Source organism: Enhydra lutris, unplaced genomic scaffold (genome assembly GCF_002288905.1).
Source record: "Enhydra lutris kenyoni isolate GAN:26980312 unplaced genomic scaffold, ASM228890v2 scaffoldscaffold19, whole genome shotgun sequence".
Lineage (NCBI taxonomy): Eukaryota > Metazoa > Chordata > Mammalia > Carnivora > Mustelidae > Enhydra > Enhydra lutris.
This window is the reverse complement of record NW_019154103.1, coordinates 21,221,410-21,235,498: the sequence shown is the minus strand read 5'-3', so window position 1 is coordinate 21,235,498 and position 14,089 is coordinate 21,221,410. Positions and strand designations below refer to the sequence as shown.

Below are 14,089 nucleotides of genomic sequence, written 5' to 3'. Positions count from 1 at the left end.
GATAATGAAATTCTTTTACCTTCTAATATTAAGTTATTAAGATTATTTCCATTCTATCTACAGCCATCCATGACAACTAAGAAATAAATTTGTATGTGACAGATTTTCCTACATAAGCCCAGGCTTCATGTTTCTCCTCAGGCACTTGAGAGGAGGTATTTACAGGATTCAAAACAGAATTCAAGTAACGTTCCTTAAGATAGTTGGCATGCATATAAATAAAGGGCATCAGAAAGTTCTTTAAATGTCTTCTTCTATGATATAACCATAAGAAGGATAACAATGATAGGAGACTCTCCTAAAAAAAAGGTATCTCAAAAATCCCCAAAATGGAGTGGTGGGTATGCAATTTAGTGTGGCCTACGGCTCATCTCAAACCAGCAGCAAAATAGTATTACTAGGTATTGAAACAGAACAGTTTTGAGAATTATAATAACATGCTTTTCAAAGATATTATCTTTAAACCTGTTTCAGAGGAATATGGTTTCTAAGACTTAAAGCAGAAGTAACAGAGAAGTGGTGATGGGTGGCTCCACGCATAAAAGACCAAGAGGATATCCTCTAAAGGACAACGTGGCTACATGCCCAAAACCATGACTGTCAATAAAAATGTGCTTCAGATGTCAGCCTGTTACGAAGTGTTCACAAGGGCTCCAGAGTTGCACATATATGGTGTTTGAGACAGGAAGCAAACTGACCAGAGCATGTGCTACTCTTCTTCCACGTCCCCCTTCCATCGTGACACCCCCAAACCATACCCAACACTGTTTTGTTTTGTTTTTAGATTTTATTTATTTATTTGACAGAGAGAGAAATCACAAGTAGGCAGAGAGGCAGGCAGAGAGAGAGAGGGAAGCAGTCTTCCTTCTGAGGAGAAAGCCCAATGCGGGGTTCGATCCCAGGACCCTGATATCATGACCTGAGCTGAAGGCAGAGGCTTTAACCCAGAGAGCCACCCAGGCACCCCCATACCCAACACTGTTAAGCCCCTCAGCAAGGGACAAAAGAAAGACGAGGTATTGGGGAAGAAAACAGGATGTTCACATACCCACATAATTTTCTTTCTTTTTCTCCTTATCATACAAAGAGTACCCTCCCTCTCTCAAATTAACAAAGAACACAGTTTGAGCAGGAGAAGAAAACATAAATCTAGTCCTGACAACTACAGTCCAAGAGTTTTGAGAACAGAGTGAAATTTAGGGGAGGGGTTTGTCCACCACAAAGCTATACTGAGCAGCTGGCATCTGTCAGGGGTGAAATAGATCTCTATCATTACAGGGCAAGAAAGGAGAGGCAGATCTTGAGTAGACAGTGGTCTTCAAGCCCAGTGCTGCCAATTATTAATTGTATGACTTTGGGTAAGTCATTTATTTAAACTGAGTCTCAGTTTCCATATCTGTAAATTGGGATTATCACCTACCTCAGAGCAGTTATGAAAAGTAAGTGAGATAATGGATGTGCAAATGCTTTATAAACTGTAAAATGCTACACAAACATGAGAAGGCATTTTCATTTGAAATCAAGTTTGTGTTAGAAAACACCCAGGGGCACCTGGGTGGCTCAGTCATTAGGCATCTGCCTTCAGCTCAGGTCATGATCCCAGGGTCCTGGGATTGAGACCCACATCAGGCTCCCTGCTTGTCGGGAAGCCTGCTTCTCCTTCTCCCACTCCCCCTGCTTGTGTTCCTGCTCTCACTATTTCCCTGTCAAATAAATAAATAAATCTAAAAAAAAAAAGAAAACACCACTTTATTATGAAAGAAGGTGATACTACAATAAAACACTAAATTTCTTATTAGCATCTAATTCTACTCTAAAACTCTAGGATATAAAAGAGAAATGAAATACAATATTCTTGGCTACTAATACCTGATGGGATAGCTCATGAGCAATAATTTTAGTAACCAGTTTTCTGTCCACCACTGAAGAAGTATTGTTGTCATACAGAAGTGTTTCTTCTCGGAAGGTGAGCAAACCCCAATTTTCCATTGCTCCTGCTTCAAAGTCAGGAATAGCCACCAAATCTGGATATGAGAAGAAAGAAGTGATCAACTTTCCTTCATCTAGGGCACTCCCTAAATAAAAATATTTTACCCATTGGTTTATCACTGTGAATCAGGAGACAGTGAGGTCATTTTATACTCAGCAAATGGAAACCTACTCCTGTCTTGTACGTTCCCCACCTGTCAGTCAGTTGAGAAAGACCTGAACCATCCCTTTAGAGTCACTGCTCCCCTGTCACTTAGCGAAGGAAGAGAAACCTAATTCCTTCACAATGAATCAACTTTTTAGAGCAGGGAGGATAAGGTACAGATCCGACATTCCTCTATCTAGCTCCTGGTTAAACAGCTCTGACATGCTCTTGCTTTCCTGAGCTCCCAATACTCAATTCTTGTTATTTGAATCAGGAATTTCTTAGGAGGTGAGAATTAGTCAAACTCCAGACTAAGCCCTAAGCAAATTTCCACGTACACAGCTTATACACTGTGTAAGCCCTTTTAACACCTCCATAAACTTCTAAGTGTTTTAAGCTCCACATTTAGATGTTTTTATGGAATCTGAATAATCTCAACAAATAGAGACAATTTTTAAAGATTTAAGTGTTTCTTAGTTTTCTTTTAAAATAACTTTGGCAAAAGTTTTCTAAAAAAACATTTGCAAAATGAATCTAGGTTGTAAAAGTAATGAAAATCAGAGGCATTGTTTGATTCTTACCCAATTTCTTAAGCGGGTATTGAATTTCAAAGTAGTTTTGATAGAATTCAAGAAGCTTCACAGTTGTTTCCAAGGCATGGTGAACTTGACCAATCTTTTCTGGTACAGCATATATAGAAACCTAAAAGAAAACATATACATATGTGTATATATGATGTAAAGACAGGTACAACCAAAATGGCATGATAGTCATGTGAATACTGTGAAGCATATGTGAGAACTGAAAAAAGAGTTTTATGAGATTTTATAGGACAGAAACTCTTGCTTCCAAATCAATAAGCCCCTGGAGAATTTAGCAAGTCACTTCCACACATACCACTGTGTTCAAAAACTTACTGATTTTTTTTAAGTTAACAGAACATCCCAAATAAACTATTTGGGTCATATCATAGCAACATATAAGCCGTTGCCTATTAATTTCATGATACTTGTCTTCTCCATTACCTAAAGTTGCCCTTCCTAACCTATGAGCTATCAAGACTGAAAAATTTGAAGGACAAAACAAATTTTCCTCTTTTTAGCACTTTTACAGTACCTGGCATCAAACAGGCACTCAACACAGAGGAGTCACATAAGGGAGTTAGCTCTAAAGCAAACATACAAGGCAGAAATTACACATTTGTTGAAATTACCCTGGGAAAATCTGTTACAGACCAATGCATGCTTTGTCAGTAAGTATGGCAAGCCTGTTTTTCTTCCAGCCTTGGGATAGCTTACTTTTTTCCAGTTGTTGGCGTGTTTTCATGGGTCATGTTGTATAAGAAATAATCATACCAAACAGAATCCAATGCTCAGTGAGTGGCACACAGTAACTAAAACCAACGAAGGGGATAATAAATCCATATTCCAATTGCCCATTCCCTTCAGGATACATGCTCACAAAGAGGGGAGGCAGGCATATCTGATTGCCCACATCATTTAAATTGCTATTTTTTCTCTCTTTTTCTAAGTGTATAAGTTAAACACATAAGCTATAACTAACTATAAACATCTTATTCAATAAGTATCAAAAGGCAAGTTTTAAGCAATTTTATGTTAAAAGCAATGGGTTCTTAAAAAGCATTATTTGTTGTTTTTCAGTTGATTGAAAAAAACAGAAGCCCTCTATACTCACCTGGGAATGTGAGATATGGCCAAGACATAGTAGAAAATAAAAACTTTAAAAAAAAAAATCTCAACTGATGGGAAATGGAGACTTACTGAATAATTCACCACTTGCAAAAAATGCACTGAACTCTAATTCAATTCTCTCATTAAAGGGCTAAAAAACTGTCAACAATTTCTAAAAGGTCAAATAGTTTTCAGTCAGAGTTGTCCTTATGTGGGGCTTTAGTCTACAGTTAATCACAAAAACATAGAGGTAACACAGAATAAAAATTAAATGTAAGGGAAAAAAATTAAGTAAAAAAAATAAATCTCTGCTAGTTGTATGACCTTGAGCAGTTTGGTTAACTCTCCTTGTTGGGTGAGAAAAGTAACTCCTACCTTCACTGGGTTGCTGGGAAGATTAAATGGGCTAAAACATATATAGAACTTAGACTAGTTCATGACACGATATAAGTGTTCAATAAATGGTAGTTAGTAGTATCATTATTATTATTAAAAAATACAGAAATGGGGTAAAATATGTGTGAGTAGAGCATTTGTGCCAACATATAGGAAAAATAACCTATCTAGGACTAGAGTTAATCAGTTAAAACTATATTATTAAGGGAACTATGAAAGAAATTTAACCTCTCGCCTCATGTGGCCAAGAGTACTTCACCAGCCCAGCACTCTGCCATCTGTAGTCCTTACTGACCAGTTTATTGAATGCAGTCACCACTTGCCAAAGGAACTATAAGCTCATTCCATTGATGTGTGTACTTCCTGCATCCTTCCCCTCTGCAGTCAATGTTAGTGGGGGGAGGGGAGGAAGACTGACATATTCTGTTACAATCTCTAACTTCCATTGTAAATGACTATACCAAGATCACTAGGAATTTGAGACAAATCTTCATTATCTCTGCCTATTCTTTCCAGAAACACATATTTTATATTATAGTCAACACATTAACCTCCAAGATGCTATCCCAATGAAAATACCATCCATGTCCCTCAGATTCCTCCTCCAACATCCCTCTGCCACACATACCATTTGGCCACGCCTCTCTCTATGTGTGAAAGCACCTTTCTTTGGAGGAAAAATAAAGGAGGAAGAAGAAATTCACATGAAACTAAAATCTGACCAAGGGATCCATTTAGTTCACTTCTGGAATACAGTGATTAGGAAAAAAGATAGTTTATTATTTACTCTCCCCCGCCTTTTTCTTCCCTTAAAAAATGATGTGCTATGAGTTCTCACTAGATAAATCATCTGGTAATTATCATTATTAGCAAGCTTGTTTTAAGAGCAAAAGAAGCAGTAAGAAACAAAACAACCTAATTCAACAATAACAAAGAAGTCTTGACCAGTATTCTGGGCTTGATAAGAGCACTCTAAACACTGTCAAATGGAAGTCAACTAGCATTCAGACCTTAAGACTTACAGCTTAAAACATGGTGTGTACATCTGACTAACCAGCACTGCACTCTATGATTCTACAAATTAGACCTGTCTACGATAAAAACAAAATCAGGCAATGGCAAAAATAAAACAAAAACCTCAAGACAAACAAAGCGGTGTATTTCAAAACTGGTGTAGAATTTTCTAGGTAATTCTGGCATTTCTGAAAACAGAAAGAGGTGTAAAGAACACTGAAGACCAGACAGAAATGATAAAGACAAATGTTCCTCTTTCTTTAAAACGTTGACAATGTAGTGATCTTTATCACTCAAGCAGGCATGTTTAATAACTTTGACATTTCTAGCTCTTTGGTAAGACTGACATTAGTAAATAAAGCCCCACTGCCTTATTCCTGAACCTTGTGAAATAGGCCTAATGTCAACTACTACACAAAACAGAATCCATCCTAAAGATTTTAGTGTAAGAAAAATCCTTTGTTAGACTTCAAGTTGAGATTTATTGTCACTGTACATACAGAAGTTATTTCTGTCACTGGGTGTAAGCAGCAGCACATTGTGGTGGACAGTATAATCCTGACTCTCACTTACTACGTAATCTTGGGTCACTTAACGCAACCTCTCTGAGACACTGTTTCTTCCTCAGCAATACGGGATTAATGTTTCCTTCCCGTGTAGTTTATGAACCAAGAAGGTATTTATAAATGAGTGCCTAAGACAGAGGCCAGCACAGAGTATAGCTCCATGAGTATTAGAGTCTTCCCTCATCCTAATAAAAAGAGAGAAAATTAATGAAATAACTGTTTATTTGTATAACATTTTTTTTTTTTAGAACACGTTTTGAAATATGCAGGTGCTGGGTAGCATTAAAAGTTAAGACTTTACAATCAGAAAAAAGACAATTATCATATGATCTCTCTGACATGAGGAATTTGAGATGCAGGACAGGGGGCTGTGGGGGCTAGGGAAGGAAAAAAATGAAACAAGATGGGATCGGGAGGGAGACTAATCATAGGAGACTCTTAATCTCATGAAACAAACTGAGGGTTGCTGGGGGGTGGGGGTAGGGAGATCGTGGCTGTGGGGTGATGGACACTGGGGAGGGTATGGGCTATGGTGAATGCTGTGAAATGTGTAAGCCTGATGATTCACAGACCTGTACCCCTGGGGCAAATAATACATCATATGTTAATAAAAATAATTTTTAATAGTTATGACTTTATATTCACAGACATACAAGGAAGTTCATGTATGTTTGCAAATGGATAAAAAAAGAGTACCCTTCGTGTGTGTGTGTGTGTGTGTGTGTGTGTGTGCGCGCGCGCGCGTGTGTATTACTATCTCCCAGGCAGTAAGTATTTTACAAAAAAAATTACCGTTTAATCCTTGAGAGGGCAGGCTAATATAGGCAATACAGCACTAGATTTGTAGAAGGTGAGGTTTAGGCAGGATTACAGAGGAATCTGCTCAAGAGCACATCCTAGGAAGCTATAGAGGAGGGACTCCAGAGCACATGTTTAACCATGTTGCTTCATAACACGCAGAAATTAAAAGGAAAGAAAAAGCCACCCCAAATTCCTCTCTATCTCAGTCTCAATCAATCACTTTCCTGCTCTCTCCATTTCCCCTGCCCCCCTCTCTATATATGAGAATAAGGTATATATCTGAGCAGTGGATAGTTCAGCTTGGCCAAATCCATACTAGAGCAATGAGAAACAAAGACAGATTTCTAAGAGAGCCCTGAAGATCTGAATGATGAGTTTAAATGTAATCCTAGAGGCAGTAAGAAGGAAGGAGGAAGGGAGGAAGGGACAGAGGGGAAAGAAAAAGCCAAGACTGCATATACTTTGGGACACAATAAAAAGTGCTGGGGGTTTTATATCAAAGAGTGTGATAATTACAACAGAGATGTAACTAAAGTGCTATGAAAGATCACAGAGGGAATGATTAATCCCAGCTGGGGAAAGAATGAACTGCTTCAAGGAGAGGATGGTATTCAGCTGGGTTTTGAAGAAGCAAACCTGACTCTCCTAGGTTGAGCCTTTTGGATTTTATCCAGGCTGCAACATCTGAATCAACAGCCCAGTCTGTGGTGTGATGCTTGAAGAAAAATTAATTGAATTTTATCAGATTTAAACCAATCTCACTATCCTTTTCAAAGGATTCTGAAAAATTCTTTGGTTTAGACTTGACAAAAACTCTTTCAGGCCAAAGATTTGTAAATCATTTAAGCACTTGGCCATTATATAGTCTACACTCAACCTTGAATGCTGAAACTTCGTGAGTCGTTCCATCTTTTACTGCTGAGCATAATGGCATAGGGTATCACTGCTGATGAAAAGCCATAATCCTCATCTCTGCCCTTACCTCTAAGAGTTATGCGGTAGCCATGATAAGCTTTTCTAACAGAATGAGTATATGCTTTTTGATTAGCAAAATCTAAATATAATGTGATTAAAATAAAGCTTTAAATCTAAAAAGGAAAGCCAGCTCCAACTGAATGTGTTCAATGAGTAAAAATATTCACTGAGGTGATCAAAATATGAAAAAAATCTAAAAATTATATTTCTATCATGAAGAATAATCATTTTTAGTTTAAAAAAGACCCTTTCTCCTATAGTGTTAGTGTATGAAAATATTAACTAGGTCTCTATGGTGAAATTAAAGAGTAAAATCTAAACAAATAATCGTTTATTGACAGGGACTAATGACAAAGAAAAGCAGAGAAGCCTAATTAGAACAAATAACTTTTACAAATTATAGATACATAAGACCTTTAAACAGTCTTACTCACTATTCTAAGGAAACTCAATCTGAACTTCCTTTTTTAAAAAGGAAGATTAAATTAACTGTTATAACCTGGAGTTTATCTCCTAACTACATTTGTACACTATCTCTTAAATCTGCATGTTTTAGATACAGTGCTGTCCAATAAAATTTTCTGCACTGATGGAAATGTTCAATATTCATGATATGCAACATAGTAACCACTAGCCACAAGAACACTAAAAATGTGACTACTGAGACTCGAGGAAGTGAGTTTTTAAAATTTAATTTTTTGCAACTTTACATATTGATATAATTAACACATAACACTGTGAAAGTTTAAGGTGTGCAATGTGTTGCTTTGATACACTGTTATATTGTGAAATGATTACCACAGTAGTATTACTTAGGACACCTCCATCACCTCACATAATTACCGATTCTTTTCTGTGATGAGAACTTTTTTTTTTTTAATAATCTTTTTTTTTTAAAGATGTTATTTATTTATTTGACAGAGAGAGATCACAAGTAGACGGAGAGGCAGGCAGAGAGAGAGAGGGAAGCAGGCTTCCTGCCGAGCAGAGAGCCCGATGCGGGACTCGATACCAGGACCCCGAGATCATGACCTGAGCCAAAGGCAGCAGCCTAACCCACTGAGCCACCCAGGCGCCCCTGTGATGAGAACTTTTAAGATCTAGTCTTTCAGCAACTTTCAAGCATATAATGCAGCATTCTTAATTACAGTCACTGTGCTATACATTAGATCTCAAACTTATAACTGGAAGTTTATACCGCTGGACCAACATTTTCCTATTTTCCCCCTCACCACTCAGACCCTGACAACCACCATTCTAGTCTCTAAAAGTTCAGCTTTCTTAGATTCTTCATGTGAGATAATATATAAAGTCTTTGTCTATTAACGTTATTTATGTCATTTAACATAATGCCATCCAGGTCCATCTATATTATTGCAAATGGAAGGATCTCCTTCTTTCTCATGGCTAAATAATAATCCATAATACGTTTACCACACCTTCTCTATCCATTCATCTGCAGAAAGACCTTTAGGTTGGTTCCATATCTTGGCTCTTGTGAATAATCCGACAACAGACATGGGGGAGTAGATATCTTTTTGAGAGCCTCGTTACATTTCCTTTGGATGTATACCTAGAAGTAGGATTGCTGGATCATATGGTAGTTCTATTTTTAATTTTTTGAGGTACATCCACATTGCTTTCCATAGGGGCTTTATCAGTTTACATTCTACCAACAGTGCACAAGCGTTCCCCTTTCCACCACATCTTCACCAAACACTTACTAACTCTCACCTTTTTAATGGCAGTCATTCTAACAATTGTGAGGTGATATCTCCTTGAAGTTTGGTTTGCATTTCCCTTGTGATTGGTGATGTTGAGCACCTTTTCATGTACTTGCTGGCCACTTCTATGTCTTCTTTGGGAAAATATCAGTTCAGTTCCTCTATTTTTTTTTTCTTAAGATTTTATTTTATTTTATTTTATTTTTTTTAAGATTTTATTTATTTATTTGACAGAGAGAGATCACAGTAGACAGAGGCAGGCAGAGAGAGACAGAGGGAAGCAGGCTCCCCGATGAGCAGAGAGCCCGATGCGGGACTCGATCCCAGGACACTGAGATCATGACCTGAGCCGAAGGCAGTGGCTTAACCCACTGAGCCACCCAGGCGCCCCTTAAGATTTTATTTTTAAGTACTCTCTATACCCAATGTAGGGCAAACTCACAACTTCAAGATCAAGAGCTGCATGCTCTGCGGACTGAGAGAGACAGGCACCTCTCCTCTACCTACTTCTAAATCAGATTGTTTATATATATTTTTGCTAGTGAGTTGTAGGAGTTCCTTATATATCTTGGATATTAATCCCTTATCATATACATGATTTGCAAATACTTGCTCCCATTCTTTCGGTTGCCTTTTCATTTTGTTGATGTTTCTTTTTGCTGTGCATAAGCTTTTTAAAGATTTATTTATTTGACAGAGAGAGAGATCACAAGCAGGGGGGCTGCAGAGGAAGGAGAAGCAGGCTCCCTAGTGAGCAGAGAGCCCATGCAGAGCTCAATCCCAGGACCCTGGGATCATGACCTGAGCCAAAGGCAAATGCTTAACTGACTGAGCCACCTAGGTGTCCTGTGCAGAAGCTCTTTAGTTTGATGTAGTCCCACTTACTGAATTTTGCTTTTGTTGCTTGGTTTTGGTGTCGTATACAAGAAATCATTACCAAGACCAATGTCAAGGAGGTTTTTTTCCCCCTAGAAAGAAGTCTTATGGTTTCAGACCTTATGTTTAAGTCTTTAATATGTTTAATTTTTATGAGTGATGTAAGACGAGAGTCCAACTTCATTCTTATACACGTGATTGTCCAGTTTTCTCAGCACCATTTATTAAAGAGCCTATCCTTTCCCCACTGAGTATTCTTGGCTTCCTTGTTATATATGAGTTGAGCAGTTATGCATTTTTTTTTTCTGGGTTCTTAATTCCATTTCTTGGTCAATGTGTCTATTTTTATGCCAGCACCATACTCTCTTGATTAGTATACATATGTACACATATACATATATTAGTATACATACACAGTTTTGATTACCATAGTTTTGTAGTATAGATTGAAATTTGGAAGTGTGATATCTCCAGCTTTGTTCTTTCTCAAGATTTTTCTAGATATTCAAGGTCTGTGGTTCCATACACATTTTAGAATTGTTGCCCTTTTTTTTTTTCTGTGAAAAATGCCATTGAAATTTTTATAGGAACTGCACTGAATCTATAGATGGCTTTGCGTAGTATGGACATTTTAACAATATTAATATTTATGATTCATGAACATGGTATATATTTCCATTTATTTTGTCTTCTTTAATTTCTTTCAACAAAATCTTACAGTTTTCAGTGTAAAGATCTTTCACCTCCTTTGCTAAATTTATTCCTAAGTATTTTATTGGTTTTGAATGCTATCACGAATAGGATTTTCTTTATTTATTTTTCAGATATTTCATTGTTAGTATACAGGAATTCAACTGACTTCTGTATGCTGGTTTGAATCCTGCAACTTAACCAAATTCATTGATTAGTTCTAACAGTTTTTGGTAGAGTCTTTAGGATTTTCTATACATAATATCGTAACATTTGCAAATAAAGACAATTTCACTTCTGTCTTTCCAATATGAATGCCTTGCATTTCTTTTTTCTTTTCTTTTCTTTTTTTTTTAAAGATTTTATTTATTTATTTGACAGACAGAGATCACAAGTAGGCAAAGACTCAGGCAGAGAGAGAGGAGGAAGCAGGTTCCCCGCCGAGCAGAGAGTCCTACGAGGGGCTCAATCCCAGGACCCTGAGAACATGACCCAAGCCGAAGGCAGAGGCTTTAACCCACTGAGCCACTCAGGCACCCCTTGCATTTCTTTATTTTCTTTTTTTTTTTAAATGAACTTTTTTTTTTTTTTAAATAAACATATAATGTATTTTTAGCCCCAGGGGTACAGGTCTGTGAATCGCCAGGTTTACACACTTCACAGCACTCACCACAGCACACACCGCCCCCCAATGTCCATAACCCCACCACCCTCTCCCGACTCCCCTCCCCACAGCAACCCTCAGTTTGTTCTGCGAGATTAAGAGTCATTTATGGTTTGTCTCCCTCCTGATCCCATCTTGTTTCATTTATTCTTTTCATACTCCCCCAAACCACCCACTTGCATCTCCACTTCCTCATTTCAGGGAGATCATATGATAGTTGTCTTTCTCTGATTGACTTATTTCACTAAGCATAATACCCTCTAGTTCCATCCACGTCGTCGCAAATGGCAAGATTTCATTTCTTTTGATGGCTGCATAGTGTTCCATTGTATATATATACCACATCTTCTTTATCCATTCATCTGTTGATGGACATCTAGGTTCTTTCCATAGTTTGGCTATTGTGGACATTGCTGCTATAAACATTTGGGTGCACGTGCCCCTTTGGATCACTCTGTTTGTATTTTTAGGGTAAATACCCAGTAGTGCAATTGCTGGGTCATAGGGTAGCTCTATTTTCAACTTTTTGAGGAACCTCCATACTGTTTTCCAGAGTGGTTGCACCAGCTTGCATTCCAACCAACAGTGTAGGAGGGTTCCTCTTTCTCCACATCCTTGCCAGCATCTGTCATTTCCTGACTTGTTAATTTTAGCCATTCTGACTGGTGTGAGGTGGTATCTCACTGTGGTTTTGATTTGTATTTCCCTGATGCCGAGTGATGTGGAGCATTTTTTCATGTGTCTGTTTGCCATTTGGATGCCTTCTTTGCAGAAAAGTCTGTTCATGTCCTCTGACCATTTCTTGATTGGATTATTTATTCTTTGGGTGTTGAGTTTGCTAAGCTCTTTATAGATTTTGGATACTAGCCCTTTATCTGATATGTTGTTTGCAAATATCTTCTCCCATTCTGAGAGTTGTCTTTTGGTTTTGTTAACTGTTTCCTTTGCTATGCAAAAGCTTTTGATCTTGATGAAATCCCAATAGTTCATTTTTGCCCTTGCTTCCCTTGCCTTTGGCGATGTTCCTAGGAAGAAGTTGCTGTGGCTGAGGTCAAAGAGGTTGCTGCCTGTGTTCTCCTCAAGGATTTGGATGGATTCCTTTCTCACACTGAGGTCCTTCATCCATTTTGAGTCTATTTTCGTGTGTGGTGTAAGGAAATGGTCCAATTTCATTTTTCTGCATGTGGCTGTCCAATTTTCCCAACACCATTTGCTCAAGAGGCTGTCTTTTTTCCATTGGTCATTCTTTCCTCCTTTATCGAAGATTAGTTGACCATAAAGTTGAGGGTCTATTTCTGGGCTCTCTATTCTGTTCCACTGATCTATGTGTCTTTTTGTGACAGTACCATACTGTCTTGGTGACGACAGCTTTGTAATAGAGCTTGAAGTCCGGAATTGTGATGCCACCACCTTTGGCTTTCTTTTTCAATATTCCTTTGGCTATTCAAGGTCTTTTCTGGTTCCATATAAACTTTAGGATTATTTGTTCCATTTCTTTGAAAAAAATGGATGGGATTTTGATAGGGATTGAATTAAATGTGTAGATTGCTTTAGGTAGCATAGACATTTTCATAATATTTGTTCTTCCAATCCAGGAGCATGGAACATTTTTCCATTTCTTTGTGTCTTCCTCAATTTCTTTCATGAGTACTTTACAGTTTTCTGAGTACAGATTCTTTGCCTCTTTGGTTAGGTTTATTCCCAGGTACCTATGGTTTGGGGTCCAATTGTAAATGGGATTGACTCCTTAATTTCTCTTTCTTCTGTCTTCTTGTTGGTGTAAAGAAATGCAACTGATTTCTGTGCATTGACTTTATATCCTGACACTTTACTGAATTCCTGTACAAGTTCTAGCAGTTTTGCAGTGGAGTCTTTTGGGTTTTCCACATATAGTATCACATCATCTGCAAAGACTGATAGTTTGATTTCTTCTTTACCGATTTGGATGCTTCTAATTTCTTTTTGTTGTCTGATTGCTGAGCCTAGGACTTCTAGTACTATGTTGAATAGCAGTGGTGATAAAGGACATCCCTGCCGTGTTCCTGATCTTAGTGGAAAAGCTTTCAGTTTTTCTCCATTGAGAATGATATTTGCAGTGGGTTTTTCATAGATGGCTTTGATAATATTGAGGTATGTGCCCTCTGTCCCTACACTTTGAAGAGTTTTGATCAGGAAGGGATGCTGTACTTTGTCAAATGTTTTTTCAGCATCTATTGAGAGTATCATATGGTTCTCATTCTTTTCTTTTATTAATGTATTGTATCACACTGATTGATTTGCGGATGTTGAACCAACCTTGCAGCCCTAGAATAAATCCCACTTGGTCATGGTGAATAATCCTTTTAATGTACTGTTGGATCCTACTGGCTAGTATTTTGGTGAGAATTTTCGCATCTGTGTTCATCAAGGATATTGGTCTGTAATTCTCTTTTTTGATAGGATCCTTGTCTGGTTTTGGGATCAAGGTGATGCTGGCCTCATAAAATGAGTTTGGAAGTTTTCCTTCCATTTCTATTTTTTGGAACAGTTACAGGAGAATAGGAACTAATTCTTCTTTA

At 37.7% G+C, this 14,089-nt stretch overlaps 1 protein-coding gene across 1 annotated transcript in view; it reads right to left on the bottom strand.

Annotated features, from left to right (window-relative positions):
• The window catches only part of LOC111148261 (leucyl and cystinyl aminopeptidase), a 62,944-nt gene that overhangs the window by 34,052 nt on the left and 14,803 nt on the right, over window positions 1-14,089 (bottom strand). The window contains exons 4-5 of the mRNA XM_022504721.1: window positions 2,716-2,836; window positions 1,870-2,024 (exon numbers count right to left, since the gene is read on the bottom strand). Of these exons, the coding sequence (XP_022360429.1) occupies window positions 1,870-2,024; window positions 2,716-2,836 (276 nt within the window). The remainder of the gene's footprint in view (window positions 1-1,869; window positions 2,025-2,715; window positions 2,837-14,089) is intronic.